This window comes from Anser cygnoides, chromosome 1 (assembly GCF_040182565.1).
Source record: "Anser cygnoides isolate HZ-2024a breed goose chromosome 1, Taihu_goose_T2T_genome, whole genome shotgun sequence".
Classification (NCBI taxonomy): domain Eukaryota; kingdom Metazoa; phylum Chordata; class Aves; order Anseriformes; family Anatidae; genus Anser; species Anser cygnoides.
Window position 1 is genome coordinate 62,724,777 of NC_089873.1, and position 19,104 is coordinate 62,743,880.

The window sequence follows — 19,104 nt, forward strand, 5'->3', positions numbered from 1 at the left end:
TGTCAGAGGAGTTGCAAAACCATGAAAAAATACCTTATATGTCTTAACATCTCAGGCAACCAGAAGACTGTTAGCTAAAGCAAAGAAAGTAGCTGGAGGGGTGGGAAGGGAGGCAGAAAGAATAACTGTAATAAGAGCATGTTCTTCCCCAGACAGGCATGCCTGGACCTTCTGCTATTATCAAGCAGTTTTATTTTCTGTACGTTGGAGAAGCTGTGAAGGCGTCGAAGGAGATTAGATGATTTATTGATGGTTGTGGTTGTGGAAACATGACTGCAACATATAGGTTCTCCAGGAGAGATGTGTGGATGCAGATGATGCACAGGAGAGTTGAGTCAGGAGCTTGGCTTTCCTATAAATGAGAAAAAATGGAGAGACCAGACGTGGGTCTCCTGTGGTCTGCCTAGGTGTTGGCTGATCAAATCCAGGCTTGTTTAATCTCATCTCTAGTCTTGGAAAAATGAAAACATAAATAAATTTTGTGTGACTTCATAGATAGTGACACAGCAGGTGCGATTGTTGTGGAAAGAGCAGAGCAGAAAGAAAAAAAAATCACAGAGAAGTGACTTAAAAGAGACCTTCCTGATAGGATCCAGGAATACAGCAGTATGAACTGAAATTTCATTTTTTTTAAAATATTTTTATTTTTTAAGTCTTTCAACTAGTGCTGTGGGAGAGGAAGGTTAATACATGAGACAGTCGCAGAAGTCAGTATTTGTTCCCACTGACTCACTCAGACCCACCATGAGGATAACAGAGGAAGTAAATGTGTGCATTGTGGATGAGGGTGAAATAAGTAGGACGCCTTGTAAAGCCTGTATATATATATATATTTATGGTAGGGAGTATAGTTTGATACTAATGAGCTCATAAGAACAAAAATAATTTTATTTTAATTTACAAAAATACCTTCATAAACTTGCTGTCTTTTCTTGTTAAAATTGTTCTCCATGAAACATTTCAATTCTGACAAAACATTTTCAGTGGAAAAAAACCTTTTTCTTTGTTTTTTGGCTTTTTCCTTGAATCTTGAGTCATTCTGAGTTTATGGTCTGCACTAAAAGGCAGAATTCCCAGGGGTATCTGTTATCAGCTTGAACTATTAATTTATGTCTGGAGAACCAGAAGTATGAAATATCCACAGCGTGTGTTTGCCCTAGCCTGATGCAAGAGACAAGCATGCAATTGATTATGCAAATATCAAAGGCTAGGGGAACTGTTATCCACAAGTTAACTAATTACTTTAGCTTATTTACTTGAACAAAGGTAGATGAGGCATGTTAATTGATCATTGTTTTCAACTTTTTCTTTGTTTACATTTAAATCATTTTCTTCAGTTGTGCCGCTCTTAGTTCCCTGCTCATTTGTATAGCATTGGCATAACCTGCTGGCCTCAGTGCTCATTTTTTCTGGCCCTTAACGATGCCTATGTTGGAAAGAGAACGTGAAGTTGATTACATATTGGAAAATGTAGTCTCCAAGCTGTACACTGCAATTTTTGAAGTGAAGTGTTTGACTTGGGCTTATCAGCAGGGTCATGCTGTGATTTTATTTTTCCTTTTAAGCTAACTGTTTGATTGTGGCTTGTTATTATGGGTGCCCTGTGCTGTAACTGAGGGTAAATGCTGGTTAAAAAAAAGAAAAAGAAAGTTGACCAAATAAAATTTCAGCTCTCTAAAGTTTTCCTACTTCTCCCTGGCTGATCTATAGCAACAAACAGATAGTTATACTCAATTATTATGACTTACTACTACACCACTGAATAAATTGCAGCTCCTTCCAGTACTGGTTCTCATTTGAGGCAATTGCCTCCTCCCTGACAGCTACCATTTAGCAGCTTCCCTGATCCTACAAAAAGGGGAGAGCATTGCTGGAGCTGCCTCCATGTGCGGTGGCCCTTCTTTTCCCCCACACAGGGAAGTGAAGTGGAAGATGGAAAAATGAAAAAAAAAAAACAAAAGCTGAGATATGCCTGTTAGCGTGAACTCTGCAATTCTGTATTGCTTTGCCAAACAGAGCAACCTGCTGGCTGCAGTGTTTCATGTGTGTTGGAATGGCGACCTGGAGGCTGGAGTTGAGATGTGAACCCTGCAAGCAGCCGTTCTCCTGCAGCTGAAATATGAGGAGCTTTTCTCCAGTAGGGTTTGGGCTTTCCTACACCGCTTTCAACTAACTTGTTAGCACACAGTCCAAGACCAGTACTGCTATTTGGTGTTGCTGGTGCAGGCCCCAAAATGTCATGTACAGATCATAGAACTGTAATGATCCCTCAGAGGAAAGTAAAAGGTGCAAGAGTATTGAGGACAAAGATTATGCTTTGTAGAGGATTGCAGGACTCTGAACAAATGCTTTTTTGTTGTTGTTGTTGTTGTTGTTCCCTGCTCTTCCTAGATGAGGGTAAAATATCATTTCATTATTTAATTTGATCTATGGAAACTCAGTGTTTCATGATTATTCTAATAGGTTTTTCTTTAATAAAATCTTTCTGAAACATAACCATGGTGAGAAATGAGAAGGCTTTTTTTTTTTTTTTTCCAAGACAGGTAGCAACTGATTTGTCTACCAAATGATACTATAATTAAAGGTACTTTCCTCAGAAAACTTAGCTTGTTTATAGCCTTAGTGGTTCAAACATAAAGTAATATTTCTGCTTGAAATGAGCACAGCATTTCTCTTTGACCTGTGAAAGTGCAACTAAATGATGGACATCAGCAAGCTGGCTCAAGGCTTTGTGCCGTGAGGAGGGCTTGGGGATCTTTACCCACAAGGAAGCATACAGAGAAACGTGTGTCATTTCCATGTCTACTTACAGTACCCAGAAAGGAAAAATAAAGTTAATAAACATATAGCATTAGATAAAGAAACAACGTGGAGGGACAGCTATAACAAAGAAATATATTATGTATTGATAACTGCAGTGGTTAGGGTGGAAGACATGTAAGGAAAAGCTGGTACCTGAAAGACATTTGTGTGAGATCAGACAGAAATATCAGATGGAAGTGGTCTGTGCAATGAATTGGAGAAAATGGAAAAAGGTGTAGAACATGCAAATATCATTGGGTTAGCCCAGGCACAAGCTGAAATTGTAAACATGGCCAGCAGCCAGGGCTTGAAAAGTATGTCCCAGTAGAAATCAGGGTAAAAATGATGTAGCTGTAATCAAAATTAATGATAGACAGTAATCAAATAAATACTACTGGTATACAGAGGATAGAACTCATGATTCTGAATTAATTTGGAGGAGTATAGAGAATGTCTGTTTTTAATGTCAGCCCAAAGGTGGATGTGGATTTAGTTAGAAGTCCTGGTAGAGTTATGCATGAGGAAAATATAGTTCTCTTCTATAACAAGAATATTATATTTCTCATTATAGAAGGGTTTATCTTTCTGCATTTAGATTAGATGGCAAAAGGCCCTAATAGTAATAGGGGCTAGGTATCTGTGGATAGGATTTCTTTACTACCTACCACAGGACTATTATACGTTGATGCTATTTTAGAGTTTATTTCAGTATGACCACAAAGCTCATCCTTAAAAATGACCACTAGTAAGAAATGTTAATAAGCTGATTCAGATAATATTAAATTGGACCGTAAACTAAAAAAGTCTAATTAAGGTTTTCAGTTTTAAAAGACAATTTAAAAGAAATTAGTTGAACTGGTAAAATGTGTTGGCCCAATGCAAGATTTTTAATAAAGGACTTTTTCAGATCTTGGTATCAAATTAAAAACAATCTGTTTCCTCAAGAAAGAGAAGAAGGAAAAGAAAGCCCCTAGAGGAATTCCAAGCCTAACTGGGAATCAACCCATTAAAGGGCTATCAGGAGCCTAAAAGAATTGTGGAAAACATACTTATCACCCAGGAAAGTAGTGTCTTGAAAGTCCAGGAGTGGCCTGCTGCTGAGAATCAACAAAAATCAAGCTGACTTAAGTCTTTCAAGGGAAATTATAAGCAAATCTATATTTTTTTTCTATTTTATTTTTTTCCCCTCCTGTTGCTAACAAAGACAATAGCGGAAATGTGTGTTTGTGTGGGGAGGGTGAACACTTTACAGTGGGGTGATTACAGTTCACAAAGGTCTAGCTCTGAAAGTGAGTAAGCATTTGTCTCAGTTTTCAATACAAGAGATCATGTAGGACATAGAGGCACATGTCAGGTTGTCAATGAGAGTACTGGGGAAGCATAAGTTTCTGCAGCTGTTGCAGAAGTCGAACTCCTAAGAATTGAATCCTCTCAACTTCTTCTTTAGAGAGAAAACTACTTCCATCTCAGAGAACTGCCAAAGTGACAGTTGACATTTTGGGTTCATTAGAAATGATTGTTAAAACATGCATCAAATGCTTCCAGCTTTTGTACAACTGCAGTATAACAAATATAATATTTATATTTTAGAAAGAAGAAATAAGTGGATTCAGGTAACTGCTGACCTGTTAATCTGCCCCGATAGACTGCAAAATAAAATGTGTTTTGAATAAGTAAATACTTAAGAAATAGATGTAAATGTAGTATTAGATGTAAATGTTCATTAAACATGGCATGTGCTTACTGAAAGGAGACTGATCTCCCAAACTAGGTCACTTAAAAACTGATTTTTCTAGCTGTGACTAGTCTGTGACTAATCAAACCATAACTTATTAAAGTATTTGTTTCGGGACTTGATGATAAATTGTTAATTCAATCGAGAAAAAATATAAGGGGGGTGGGTAGGTATCAATGCAAAAGGTTGTCCTAACATTGGTAAAGAGCTTATAGAGGAATCAAAATGAACAGTGATGTGAAGAGAAATACTGGGCTGTAGGGATTTCGTAAGTCTGCTATAGGGACGCATTTTATTTATTCATGATCATGGGATGAAAATGATATTGTAATAAATTGTGAATCATAGCATGCTCAAAATACTGCTTGTGGCCAAGGAGTAATATTGTTTGTGGCCTTTTGTATATATTTGTATCATGAATTTTGTTGTTCATATGATTGAAACCTTAGCAGTCTGATGCAAGAATTATTATTAGTCTAGATTAATTACTACAGAAGGAGAAAGAATATGTCTATCAGATATAATAATAGCAGTTAGAATAGTTACACATACACTATGATTCAACTGCTTTTCCTCATATTATGCTAACCCTTCCCCAACTCCTTTGAGCCCTGAGGTCAGTGGTTTCATTATAGTGTTGGTGATGCTGTGGTGACCTGTCAGCGTCTAGAGTCCTTTCCCAGGAGGAATACGATGTCCATGTTGATAGTTCCTTTCTCCTTACTTTGGGATCAGCTTAGGGTTGCTTTTAAATGTTTGCTGACCTGCTTTTGTACCTTTCTGTTTCTCCATTGGTCTGTAGCTCCATGTTATACCCAAACTTACTATATATGTGTTGTCTTTTGCATATATTAGAAATTATTTCTTTGTTCTCTTTCTTACTCCTATTTCTCTCTAGCTGCAGGTCTTCATTTCTTTATCTGACCATTGGTGAGATTTCTTTTATAGCTTTGAGGTCTGCACTGTCAAGCCCATACCTCATCTTGTACCTCCCATACACATACTCAACATTGTATCCTGTGTCTCCACGTCTCAAGTCCTTTGCTAAGACACCAGTCCTATATTTCTTTAGAGTACATTACTGTAATAGAGTCATAAAACCTGAGTGGCTCCACACAAAGATAAACAAAAGTAAATCAAATTAGCCATAGCCAGCTGGTCAATTAGAAAAATTGCTGCTGCAGCTAAACCAAATGTGACAAAACTGTGGATAGATTAAAGAAAGCTTGGACAGAGCAAATCATGACAAGGCTCAGTCTCAAGGCCTTGCAAACTCATTACAAAGCCTCTGGCCTGTATTAAGGAACAGCAACACATACAGCATTGCAATACTTGCAGGGTGACAGCATTGTCAGCACAGATGATTTTATATTTTATTGGAAGAACTGGAGGATATCACAGAATCACAGAATTGAAGGGGTTGGAAGGGACCTTGAAAGATCATTGGGTCCAACCCCCCTGCCAAAGCAGGTTCCTTAGAGCAGGCTGCCCAGGTAGGCGTCCAGACAGGCCTTGAATATCTCCAGAGAAGGAGACTCCACAACCTCCCTGGGCAGCCTGTTCCAGTGTTCTTCACCCTCACTGTGAATTTCTTTCTCATGTTGGTGCATAACTTCCTGTGCTCCATCTTATGGCCATTACCCCTTGTACTGTCCCCACAAACCACTGAAAAGAGGTTGGCCAAATCCCTCTGTCTCCCACACCTCAGGTATTTATACACATTGATGAGATCCCCTCTCAGTCTTCTTTTCTCCAGGCTGAACAGACCCAGGTCTCTCAGCTTTTCTTCATAGGGATGACGCTCCAGGCCCCGTATCATCTTTGTGGCCCTCCGCTGGACTCTTTCCAGGAGATCCCTGTCTTTTTTGTACCGGGGAGCCCAGAACTGGACACAGTACTCCAGGTGAGGCCTGACCAGGGCAGAGTAGAGGGGGAGGATCACCTCCCTTGACCTGCTGGCCACACTCCTTTTAATGCATGCCAGGATCCCTTTGGCCCTCTTGGCTACGAGGGCACACTGCTGGCTCATGGCCAACCTGTCGTCCACCAGGACCCCCAGGTCCCTCTCCTCAGAGCTGCACTCCAGCAGGTCGTCCTCCAGCCTGTACTGATATGTCGGGTTGTTCCTTCCCAGGTGCAGGACTCTACACTTGCTCTTATTAAACCTCATTTGGTTTCTTCCTGCCCATCTTTCCAGCCTGTCCAGGTCTCGCTGAATGGCAGCACAGCCTTCTGGCGTGTCAGCCACTCCTCCCAGCTTTGTGTCATCGGCGTACTTGCTGAGAGCAGACACTATTCCCTCATCAAGGTCATCAGTGAAGATGTTGAACAAGACCGGACCGAGCACCGACCCCTGGGGAACACTGCTAGTCACAGGTCTCCAGCCAGACTCTGTGCCGCCGATCACCACCCTCTGAGCTTGGCCAGTCAGCCAGTTCTCAACCCACCTTACTGTCCACTCATCTATCCCACACTTTCTCAGTTTAACAATCAGGATGTCATGGGAGACAGTATCAAAAGCCTTGCTAAAGTCAAGGTAGATGACATTCACTGCTCTCCCCCCATCTACCCAGCTAGTAATGCCATCATAGAAGGCAATGAGGTTGATCGAGCACAACTTCCCCTTGGTGAATCAATGCTGACTACTCCTCATAACATTCTTCTCTTCCAATTGCTTGGAGATGGCATCCAGAACAAACTGCTCCAACACCTTTCCAGGGACAGAGGTGAGACTGACTGGCCTGTAGTTTCCCAGATCCTCCTTCTTGCCCTTCTTGAAGACCGGAGTGACATTGGCTATCCTCCAGTCTTCAAGCATCTCTCCTGTTCTTCAGGACCTTTCAAAAATGATAGAGAGTGGTTCGGTGATCACCTCTGCCAACTCCCTTAGCACACGTGGATGCATCCCATCGGGACCCATGGATTTGTGTGCATTGAGCCCACTCAGGCGCTCCCAAACCACTCTCTCATCAACCAGGGGGGAGCCCTCCATTTCCCAGCCCCTTTCTCCTCCCGCCATGGTCGAGGAGTCCCAGGGGGGGAGTCCCTGAAGCAAAGACTGAAGCAAAGAAAGCATTCAGTATCTCCGCCTTCTCGGCGTCTCCCGTTACCAGGACACCCCCCTTATGGATGGGTTAAATCATGTGACAAAATTTGGAGTGGGAGATTACACTCATATGGACTAATAATAAGACACTTGTTTCTATAAGCTGGGGCCTTGCCAGTTGCTTTGGGAAGAACAGATGAAGGGACGAGATTTTGAGTAATAGTTATTAACAGGAAAAAAGCCACCTGCAAAAGGCATATGTGATCCTAGGATATGCTGCATATGCTAACTTCAGTAGGGATAGGAAAAATAAAGGCTGCTGCTCACCAGTGGATCCTCATCTGAAATTGTCTGTTTTGTTCTGGATGTTAGGGTTCAGGAAAAGACTTATTCTGATTGGAGCAGGTGAGAAATGGAGAAACTGTGTGTGAGTTAATAGCATTTGCTCCAGAGACTATGACTTGCATTAACTGAGGTCCAAAGGTCTAAGGAATGCAGTGTGAAAACATAAGGGACATCAGGGCTGCCTTGGGCTGCTAACTTGGGTATGGAGAACACAAGCTGCGTTTGCAGGGTCTTGTGCTGGAGAGAGTAAACTTTTTTTTTCTTGGGTTGCTAGTCACTGCATGAAAGTGTCTGTAGTGTTTGTACAAGTGGATGTGTCTGCCTGCCACTGTGCTACACTATGTGGATACCAATTTGGGTCTCCGTTAGATCTGGGATGTGTGTCCATGGGATAGGTATTTCTTGGAAGAGTTGGTCCACTTAGTCATGTGGACTATAGTTATCACAGGAAATGAATGATTTAATGAATCAGGTTCATGAAAGATGTGTGTAATTGTAAAATCAGGTCAGGAGGCCATGAGGGGTTTGGAGTGGAGGCTCAAGCTCTGCACAGAAGGTTCTTTAAACTCCACACACAGTGTGACATCTGCCTGACTCTCTCAGGTTCTCAGTGTAGATGGATGGTGGATGAACTCATCCATTTTTTGATGATCTCTTTTTTTTTTTCTTTTTCTTTTTTTCTTTTATCCCATTTATTTTTTGGTCTCCCAAGCAGAGATTGATTGGGAAATCAGCTGTAAGATTGAAGTAATTCCTATGCCTCACAGTTGTTTGAAGAAGCCATTTGCTACAGTGCATCTCAGCTGGGCTTCAGTTCTCACCTCATTACACACTTCATGCTTTCCTAATGCTTTCTGTTTCAGTGTTTAACTCTCATTAACCATTTCTTTCTTCTGTAGTTCCTGTTTTGGTGCTCTTTTCATGGTTTTAGCGGTGTCTTTTCTTATTAAATTTTTTTTTTTTCTGATCTTGTTCTAACTCATCATTTAAACTGTTCTAAACTTTTTCTTCTCTACCTTTTCTTTGTTGTTTCCTGCAGTTCATACCACCACAAAATTCTTCTTTCTTTCCTTCTCTCTCTTTTTTTTTCTCTTCCTGTTGGTTGTAAATATCACCTGATCTTGTTACCATTGGTGTAGATGGAAGTCTCATTACAAAAATCAAAATGTCAAAGAGGAGTCCATTTGCTAATAATATCTTTGACAGTTCTTTAAATCAAAGGTTGAAATAGAAATGTTATCCATATTTGTAATTTCATGGGAGCACCTGCCCTTGCTGTTCTATTATGTACTAAACAATGATGTAAATTTCTGTAGTCTCACCTGTTATGTTTTGATGTGTTTGTGTGGTGTGAGATGAGGCTTCATTCTGTGCAACATGGTTTTCCACTTGCTTATAATTAATAGCAAAGGCTGTTAGGAAGCAGCTTGGCTCCCTCTGCCAGAGGGATACACGTGTCTGCAGGTTTAGTGTTTCCTTAGACAACTTGGCAAGGATTTTGGCTGCAGGGAGTCTTTGGCAAATATGCTACATCAGGGCTCCATGGGGTTTTGTTTATAGGGCTTCTGGAGCATTTCAGACTCTACAACCCAGGTATTTTTCCTGCCAGTTTTGTGGAAAATAATATCGATGAGATTTGAATTTGAGTCTCTTTCAATTCAGTATAAGTCAGCTTCCCTAGAGATAGATATTCACAGCTCCCAGTGACTCTGGCAGCCTGTGGGGTTGTGCATTACCACATCCCAGGTCCTCGGCGTGGGCAGCAACAATGCAGGAGGAAGCTCTCAGCCCAATTCTTGTATTTCTTTGCATTTGGTGGCACCCTGAGCTGCAAAGCCCCTGGTGCTGCCTTGCTTCATCATCTGACAGTGCCTTGAGATTACAGAAATATTTGTCCCTCTTTCCCTTTGTGTTTTCACACAAGCTGTTAATATTTCTTTAATTAAGGAGTTAGTTGTTTGGAAGAGAGGAAGTGAGAAGTTAAACTGTAGTGGAAATGGGATGTGAGATGAGGTGCAGTGCTTCTGGTGGTGAAGTTTCTCCAAGGAATAGGGGCTAAAGGGGGAAAGATCAAGTCTTTATTGTAACTATGTTTAATTATGGAGAACCAGTTTGTGTGCTAAGTTGAATAAAAAGGCAGATTGGTTATTTTCTTATTTATTGTATAAGGTATTTATGTATTTATTTATTAATTTCATTTTCTTTAAAACAGAAGAGGCTCTAGTTGGAAACATACAGTAAAAGAAAACAAAGCAAACAAACAAACCTTACACAGGATTCCTGCATGCCTCAGCTTCAGGCTCTGTTTGAGTTCCCTGGGAACACTGCTGGGCCTTTTTTCGGTAAACCAAACTGGGGTTAATGACAGCTGCTTCAGGCACTTGAATGCCAAGTATCTTGTAGCTTGCACATGAACTATATTGAAACAAAACTATTCAATTTTCTCATCTGGCTTCTAGCATCTATCTATCAATCTAAAGGTAGATACTTAGAAGTCCCTGTGTTACAGATTCCTCTCCTGTTGTCCACGTCAATTACAATTATGTTGCTTTTGAACAAGATGGTTGCCAGCAAGGAATAGTGAGAAGTGCCAAATTAAATTTCAGATACATTTTGTTCTTTGTTCGTGGTGAGAATTATTTCTCTCTTCTCAGTGAAATGATCTCAGATATTCTCTAAACTCTGTGGTATCAGTTTAGTGGAGTGTTTAAGGCTATCTTAGTGGCCAGCACTGGTGATGCCTCCTTCTAGGCTCTCGCATAGACCTCTTTTGGAAAAATTAATTAAAATAAAAAATAAAAAGGTTGGGGAAACCTTCCATCCGAGCAATCGTTAGGCCACCGTCTTGGTACCCTGCTACCTACTAGAGAGACACCTCTGGGAAACGGGGAGGATTCCCAGTTTTCACATAAGTAGTTGTTATGGCCCTACTTTCAGGTGAATGATGTCAAAATGTGACAATGCAAATTATAGCCAGTGAGAAAGAAATGTGTGTAAACCATTTCACAGAGTGGTTGAGGTTGGAAGGGACCTCCAGAGATTATCTAGTCTAAACCCTTGTTCAAACAGGGTCACCTAGAGCATGTTACACAGGATCACATCCAGGCAGGTTTTGAATATCTCCAAAGAAGGAACTCCACAACCTCTCTGGGCAGCCTGTTCCAGTGCTCTGTCACCCAAATCATAAAGAAGTTCTTCCTCATATGGCGATGAAACCTCCTGTGATTCAATTTATACCTATTACTCCTTGTCCTATCACTGGCCACCACTGAGAAGAGTTTCACCCCATCCTCTTTACATTGTCCCCTCAGGTATTTGTAGAGTTTGATAAGATCCCCTCTCAATCTCCTCTTCTCTAGGCTAAACAGGCCCAAGTTGCTTAGTCTTTCCTTGTGAGACAGATGCTCCAGTCCTCTAATCATCTTTGTGGCTCTATGCTGGACCCTCTCTGGAAATTCTATGTCCCTCTTGTACTGGGGAGCCCAGAACTGGACACGATATTTCAGGTGTGGCCTCACCAGAGCTGAGTAGAGGGGAAGGATCACCTCTCAAATTGCTGTCCACACTCCTGATGAAGGCTAAGATCCAGATCTGACACATTTAAGTCAGACAGCTTTGAGTGACTTTTGGTGATTGGCTAATAACTGATCCTTCAACACCAAGCAAATTATTTTAATTCTTTTCCTTTTTTTTTCTTTTTTTTTTTTTTCTCTGTATTTAAATATTTGTTTCCCAAATACAGTTTTGGGGTTCATTAGAATGCTGTGGATAGCCTCTGTGTGCACAAGTCCTATCTCTGTGCCCATTTTGCATTTCAGTCAATTAGCTTAACTGCTGTTAAGAAGAGACACTAATTGGTGGGGAAGGAAAAGATAAATAGCAACATGCCAATAACAATTAAGGTAATGCATCACATATAACCTATGCAAGTCTTTTTCTTAAAAAAAAAAAAAAAAAAAAAAAGCTCTTTTCAGATGTTGAGTAAGCCTAATAAGAACCTTGCAAGGTAGACTATGTAACGTTCCCTACTTTGTATGAATGGATAAAGTAGAACACACACTGTGTGCTCTGTGTAGTTTTACACAGTAAATCACAGCGAGAGGTCAGGAAAGATGAGAGAAGTTCCAGGCCCATCAAGAGACTCTGATGCTTTCTCACAGAGAGCAATAATTATTGACTTTTCTGGGGCAAAACTCATCCACAACGTCAGTGCTGTAGATCAGGGATTTGGTACAAGGGATGGAAAATAAATGTTAAGAATCTTTGTATTCTCTTTGTAAGGACAATAATTGTTAATTTTGCCAATGGCTAGTTGTGTTTGACTTGCTTGTGTCTTCAGGCCCTGAAGCAGAGCTTCCCCAAAACGCTGCAGTTTAGATGGGGTCCCACTTTTTGCAATCTAACTAAACCTCATTTTACTCTGTCTGGTTGTTCCCCAGAATGCCACAGCAACAACAGCAACGTCGACTGTTCACAGCTGCCCTCCTGGCACTTGTTTTCATTCTGGCAGCAGTGAGTACCACTGAGGCTGGCAAGAAAGAGAAACCAGGTAAGGTCCAGTTAATCCAGGGTTAATCCCTGAGCTACATTGGATGTGTGGAAGAATGTCATATGTTTTTGGTTTTGCTATGAAATTCAGGGCATTCGTTAACCTTTTAATATGCAGGATAGGGATTTGTAGCTTTGACATGTTATTCTGTATTAAATAGGAAAACTGAAATTAATTTCCATGAAAGCTAGCAGCTTGAGAGCCCTAGTGGCAGGAGTCCTCAGTTCATCACAGAGTGGGTACTGCAAGGCACTTTCCTTAAAATTTGTTCTAGGAATGGGTTCCTGCTTGACTTAAGGAGAGCCACATGAGTGATGAAAGAGCAGTTATCATGTTACTTGTTTGGTGTGGTATATGTAAATACTACACCAATGCTGCATGATATGGAAATCTTTCAGCAAAGGTTTGAACTAACTCTGTGCTGCAGATAGACAGCCTGACATCCAGCAGTAAGTACTCTCTGTTAGTGATGAACTCAGACCTCATTGCAAGAGAGACAGGCCTAGAGCGGAAAACTCACATCTGTCAAACCCAGTTTTGATAGTTTTTAAGAATCACATCTTAATGGTGTTTTTCTTGAGGTCTTATTATTTACAGGCTGCTAACATACTGGTTAATAATGATTTGTGAGTCCATCAGAGTGAGTGTTCCCATTAAAAACGAGTGTTTCTAACCACTGTGGCTGTAAGGAAGCATGAGAAAATATGCAATAACTAAAAGGCAAATCATTCCATATAAGGTTATTTACAATTACTTGTGTTATTTGGGGGGCTAATTTATTATTTTTGTGAGCATTTGGATTTCATAACATTGCTGCCTTTTCTCATCAGAGTTGAGTGTAAGGATTTAAATGAAATCTCGCTTCTTACTTTTGTCCCTGAGTAACAAAAACCCTATAGGTTATCAGCGTTTCAAGCTGTACTGAAGATTCTGACCATTTACATGCAGGAAGATCAATAACCATAAGTAACTCGCATTAACGTGCCCCGTACCCTTCTCCATGTGGTTTGTTCTTTGCCTTTGGAGACATATTGTAACATGGTGTTCACCAAGAGAAAAGTCTGTAACTCACTGCTCTTCCCTAGAGGTGCTCAAATCCCAATACACGATGTCAGCACATAAATTCCTTATCTGTACAGTGTGGAGTGCTTCAGATGAAACTGAAAATATTTACATCAGTTACGGGGAACAGAGGAGTGTCCCTTTCTGAGTGCTCTCTCCTTCTTGTTTTGGTCAGTGGTCTCTGAGGGGGTCTAGATGACTCCCCATTCTGAAGGTGAGAATCTTCTCTATTAGATGTAGTAGTGGGACTGAATTTGAACTATCCACCCTGCTTTGGAGTCCAAGCCTAAGAGGCTGACCTGGCTCTGCACAACTGTGAAAAGAATGGCAGATCTTTTGCTTGTGAAGAAGTTTTACAAACCCCTTCCTTACTCACCCTTTCAGGTGCTGTGACTGTTTAACATGTTTAGTAAAGGGAAGCTGCTCTATCAGCTGTGGGTACTGACCACTTCTCTTGATTGGGTTTGCTTCCTTGCCTTTGTTCAGAGAAAAAGGCGAAGAAGTCTGACTGTGGGGAATGGCAGTGGAGCGTCTGTGTGCCCACCAATGGAGACTGTGGCCTGGGGACACGCGAGGGCACCCGCACCGGGGCGGAGTGCAAGCAAACCACCAAGACTCAGAAGTGTAAGATTCCTTGCAACTGGAAGAAGCAATTTGGAGGTAAGCATCGCAGTCTCAAGAGGCTGGATTTTTTTTTTTTTTTTTTTTTTTACTTAAATTTCTTGAAGGAAGCCTATATTTTCTGCTTAGCTCTGTAAATGTCTGTGAAGGTGGTACCTCCACATTTCAAGTCCATTGCAACTAAAGCATTTAAGGCATCAGAAGGCATCTTCCCCAGAGCAAAGCAGCTCCTCCAGCAGAGAGTCCATATAATCTACTTATTTTAAACTCAATATTCCAGCAGCATGCTTAAATCTATTTTCCTGTCGTGTACAACCCTATTTAAGGCAGCAATGTAAGCATCACCTGTTCTCTCACAGCTGTGAATCTCTGCTGTGGTTACCACAGGCTTTACGTGACCTTGTGATATGTGATTTGCAGCATGGAGCATGGGTGGCTACCACTGTGTGTGCATTGAAAGGAGTGAATGGAGACCAGGGTATTTCAACTATATTATTCAGTTCATAAGGTTTCTTTATAATAGTTCAGAAATATGTGTTAGACAAGATGTCTGTCCAGGACTCCGATTACTCTTGCAAATTTGATTTTTTTTTTCTTCCAGTAAACAGCTTGTATGGCTTTGACATCAGTGTGACCTTACCAAAGCAATCAGTGCAGCAGTTTCAGAGTTGACAACTTCATAGTTGCACATACATTCTTGAAACTGTTCACGCTTTGTCTGCTAACCTTTGGCATCATAGAAATGGAGGAACAATCATACAGAATGTGAACGATATTTCCCGTAGTTGTTTTTTCTTTTTTTTTTTCTTTATTGTGTATCTCCTTATTTGATTGCATTTTCTTTGTATCTATATTATGAACTGACAATAATTCAAAAGCAAGAAGATTCCATCCTAAAGCATTTCTGTGCCAGGAGAGACAGCAATTGTTACTGCAAATCATCTTTAACTTTTTTCTGGGATTCCTTTCACCAGTTTTGTCTAGAAGCACTGGTTGTTTGTGATTTACTATTGGATTCTTAACATTTTTACTTTCATCCTGTCATTCTGTTTTAAAAATTGCTATTTACTTACTCATTGCAGCGGAGTGTAAATACCAATTCCAGGCCTGGGGAGAATGCGACTTGAATACTGCCCTGAAGACTCGAACTGGGAACCTAAAGAGAGCCCTTCATAATGCTGATTGCCAGAAGACTGTCACAATCTCAAAGCCCTGTGGAAAGCTTACCAAATCCAAACCTCAAGGTAAATTCAATTTATGGAAAGTTGTACACTAGTTCACTCAGATCAATGATGTCCCACGTGCTTCAGCAGGAACTCAGTACTACGAGAGATTGTACTCTAATGGTCTTTCCTCATTCTGCATTGCTCCTGTCTGCCAGCTATCGGGTAGGCAATATTACTGTGTTGTATAGTCAAGGCAGACTGACAGACAAGAGGTGAGATGAAGATTAGGGTCCCAGTTTCAACCTTACACTACATGTGTTGCCATTAGTTTGCTGATGCAGGCCTTCAGAGTTCAGATGCTTTTCATAACTTGCATGTTGACAGGAACACCACAGGAATAGCATGCAAAAACATCTCTTGGTGAGATAAACACACCTTTCATATTGGCATTTGGTACTGAGTAATGAGTAGTTGAGAAAAGGGACTGCTTTCCTTCTGAACACATAGTGTTGAAGGGTTGTTTTGCTCACTTCATGCTGAAAAGAGGGTATGCAGATGTCCTGCACATTGTGGGTAGTATATTCTTTATTAAAAGACAGCAGGGAGGAGAGTATGGAATGTAAATGTCTTTTATAACTGGGAGTGACAGTGTAATTCCTGGTATACAGAAAGGCATTTGCCCTGCATTTTGATGCCTGGTGTCCTAAGTTAGACAAGCTTGTGGTTTATTTTTTATTTTTTTTCCTAGTCATTAAGGCCTTTTAATATACTCTTTTGTTGGAATAACTGTTGCTATGTATGTAGAATGACTTATAGTGGGAGCTAAAGCTGTGAGATCTTGTTTGAGCTACCAAAGTAATGTGTTTTTAAGTGGATGATGCAAGCTATGCTACCCTGGCATTTATTATGCTGAAAATCAGCTAGGTTAAACATAGGCTTTGAGTATTTGGATAATTATAAAAATAAATGTGATTAGGAGTGACAGGTGGAACTTGGATGACCAGTTTTCAAACTGTGGATAGTGGTGCACCAATGATCTGTAGGGTACCTGCAAGTGGCCTGTTCTGCTTGTGCAACCCAAGAGGTGTCTGATTAGGTGATAGATGCTTTCTGTATGTGTGCGTGAATCCATGTACTTTGCAGTCAGTGCATCTGTAACTGGCCTTCCTTGCACATTTTCCATTGAGTTATCAGATAAGTGCTGAGTCAAGAACCTGTGTAGATAATACAAGCTGTGAAGCAGAAAGGATACAACTAGATTTTCAGAGACCAGCTGACTTGGTCAAGTTGACAGCAATAAACATCTTCATTCGGGGACAGAAGTGACTGAGTGGGAATAAAAGCAGCAAGGGGGCTTTGAGCTGTGTGATTTTATTGTTCGTTAGTTTGGAGGGAAAGACATTTTTTTTTAAGCAAGTTTTCATGCTTAAGTGGCATTTGGGATTTTACTGAATGAAGCTTCCTGTTGTGCTGCCAGAGGAGCTCAACCACTCGAGCCACTTGAAGCCTTCTGCCTTGTCCTGCCCCTGTGGAGTCAGTGGGCTCTGTCGATGGCTGTTGGAAGAAAAGGGAGACAAAGCAGAGCTTTGGTGCTGCATTCTTTTGTGAGAATGGTGCTGTTGGGTGGTACAGGGTCATTTCAAGTTACAGTTTTAAAGGCAATGTCCTAGCAGAGCATGTGTAATTTCTGGACTGGGGTTCCTTTTAACTGATTCTAGATTTTAGTGAGTTTGTGATGTTCCTGAAAGTTGGATCATGACTAGCTGCAGCAAGATAATAATAAGGTGCAAGTTAATTAGTAAACCTGACTTCATTTGATTTGAAAGATTGCAAATAGAGAAATAAACACAAATGTAGGTTTGCGGTCATAATAAACGTGGGCAGAAATTCTGCTCTCCTGTTTTGTCTCAGAAATCTTACAGCATCTTCCTGTGTGCCACCTGCTTGTTCATCTGCTGTTCACATTAGTAGGAGCACCAAGCATGGAAGTCAACACTTCCAGTTTGCCTGGGCCTTGAGCTAAAGTTAAGACATCAATATTGCAGATGTGTGAATAACTGCATAGGAACTATGCTGGAAAGTGTGTTGACAGCAGTAGGAGGAACTAGAATAAGAAGTTAGGTCAAGCAGAAGAATACTGTATGATATGTTGTGCCCCACTGAACTTTATTTTTGAGTTAAAAATCTGAGTGCTGACATGCAGAGTATTTCTGTTTTCTTCCTGAGGGGAAGGAAATTACAGACTGGACTAAGTCCCTACCCACATCTATCTAAAGGAAAATTCAATCTATAGTTAGAATAGACCATATTTAATTCTTTGGAACTGAGAAGTAAGATCTAAATTATTGTTTGAGCACTTGAAATGAACTACAGATACATACTAGGCTCCTTTTTCTCCCATAGCTTCACATCAGTGGCTTGAGACTACAAGAGAAAAAACAAAACAAAAAAAACAAGCATATATAATACATTATTTGGAAGCAGCAATCTTTTTCCTGAGATGTAATGTTGTATAAGGTCTGTGTATATATGCAGCTAGACCTGTAAAAGCTGCTCAACCGCTGTCAGTTCCCACTGCGATTGCCTGGAGTAGAAAGGCAGTGGCTCTCTAGCATTTGTGAGTGTTGGCAGCAGAATAGTAAGTGAGGGTCCTATTGATTAAAGGAATCTATTCTACTGCTAAACTGTTACATCTCGGACTGGCGTAAGCTTCAAGAACTACATCACTGAGTACATCTCTGACAGCAGTAGCTTGGGAGTGCGAAAATTGGATGTGAACTGACTAAGAATATTTCACTGAAAAGTAGCAGTATATTCAGAAAAAGGGTTTTAATAATTTTACTGATTAGCCCTCTTTCCCATGCCCTGAAATTTTCCTTTTATTAGATCATTTTTGTAGCCTCTTCATTACATCACTTTTCCTTTTAATTTGGTAATATAAATAGGGTCAGTAAAAGTCCCCATTTAGCTTCTCCAATCAATTGCAGCTCCTGTTACTTTCTGTCACTTGCCTGCTTTTAAAGGCAGCACCTCTGACTTAAGTATTTTATTGTATAACAATTTGCCCATGATAAGCATATTTTCTACTGGACTTGCCCAAATTCCTTTTATTATTGCTAAATTATATCTGAGATTAAATGAGTGGACTGTACAAAGTGTTCCAAGCATGTTCTCTACAGATTTGTATTGAAAAGGAAAACAGCATTGTAATACTCCTTTTTGTTGTTCATCATTATGCTCAGCAAATAAACTAAATGTTTTCCTTCTGATCACAGCTTGCATGTGGAGCAGCTATCTTTATCTGAGACCTCCACAATTGTCCCCAAATCTTATTTAAAAGAAATAAAATAAAAATATGATTAGTTAAGAACTCAAGAATGAATGTAAGTGGGTAAATCAGATTTTTTTTCATCTAGACTTGCCCAATTCAGTATTGTGCCTCAGATTTGACCAGGCACGTTTCCTTAGTGTGGTTGAAGTTCCTCCTCACCTTCGCTGCTCTTTGAGAATAACACAAATGAATTGATGTCACCTGTAACTGCTGTTCTTCTGTTGCTTATCCACCTTCCAACCTCATGAACATAGAAAACATATGCTGGTAGCATGAATCCCGTATCTCCCTTATCTCACTCAATTTGGAATATGAGTGCTGTTTCATGGGCATTTCACCTGTGTTTAAGGGAAAGGAAAACTGTATCTACAGAAAAATCCTAAGGGTTAACATTCTGTTCTGCAGCAAAACTTCTGATAAACTAAGCCAGGAGATCATCATTAACCT

At 40.4% G+C, this 19,104-nt stretch overlaps 1 protein-coding gene across 2 annotated transcripts in view; it reads left to right on the forward strand.

The window, feature by feature from the left end:
• The window catches only part of PTN (pleiotrophin), a 78,524-nt gene that overhangs the window by 41,239 nt on the left and 18,181 nt on the right, over positions 1–19,104 (forward strand). For both annotated transcript variants that reach the window (XM_048057358.2, XM_048057349.2), the window contains 3 exons: positions 12,368–12,477; positions 14,026–14,199; positions 15,243–15,404. In XM_048057358.2, coding sequence (XP_047913315.1) covers positions 12,369–12,477; positions 14,026–14,199; positions 15,243–15,404 — 445 coding nt within the window. In that variant the 5' untranslated portion in view covers position 12,368. The remainder of the gene's footprint in view (positions 1–12,367; positions 12,478–14,025; positions 14,200–15,242; positions 15,405–19,104) is intronic.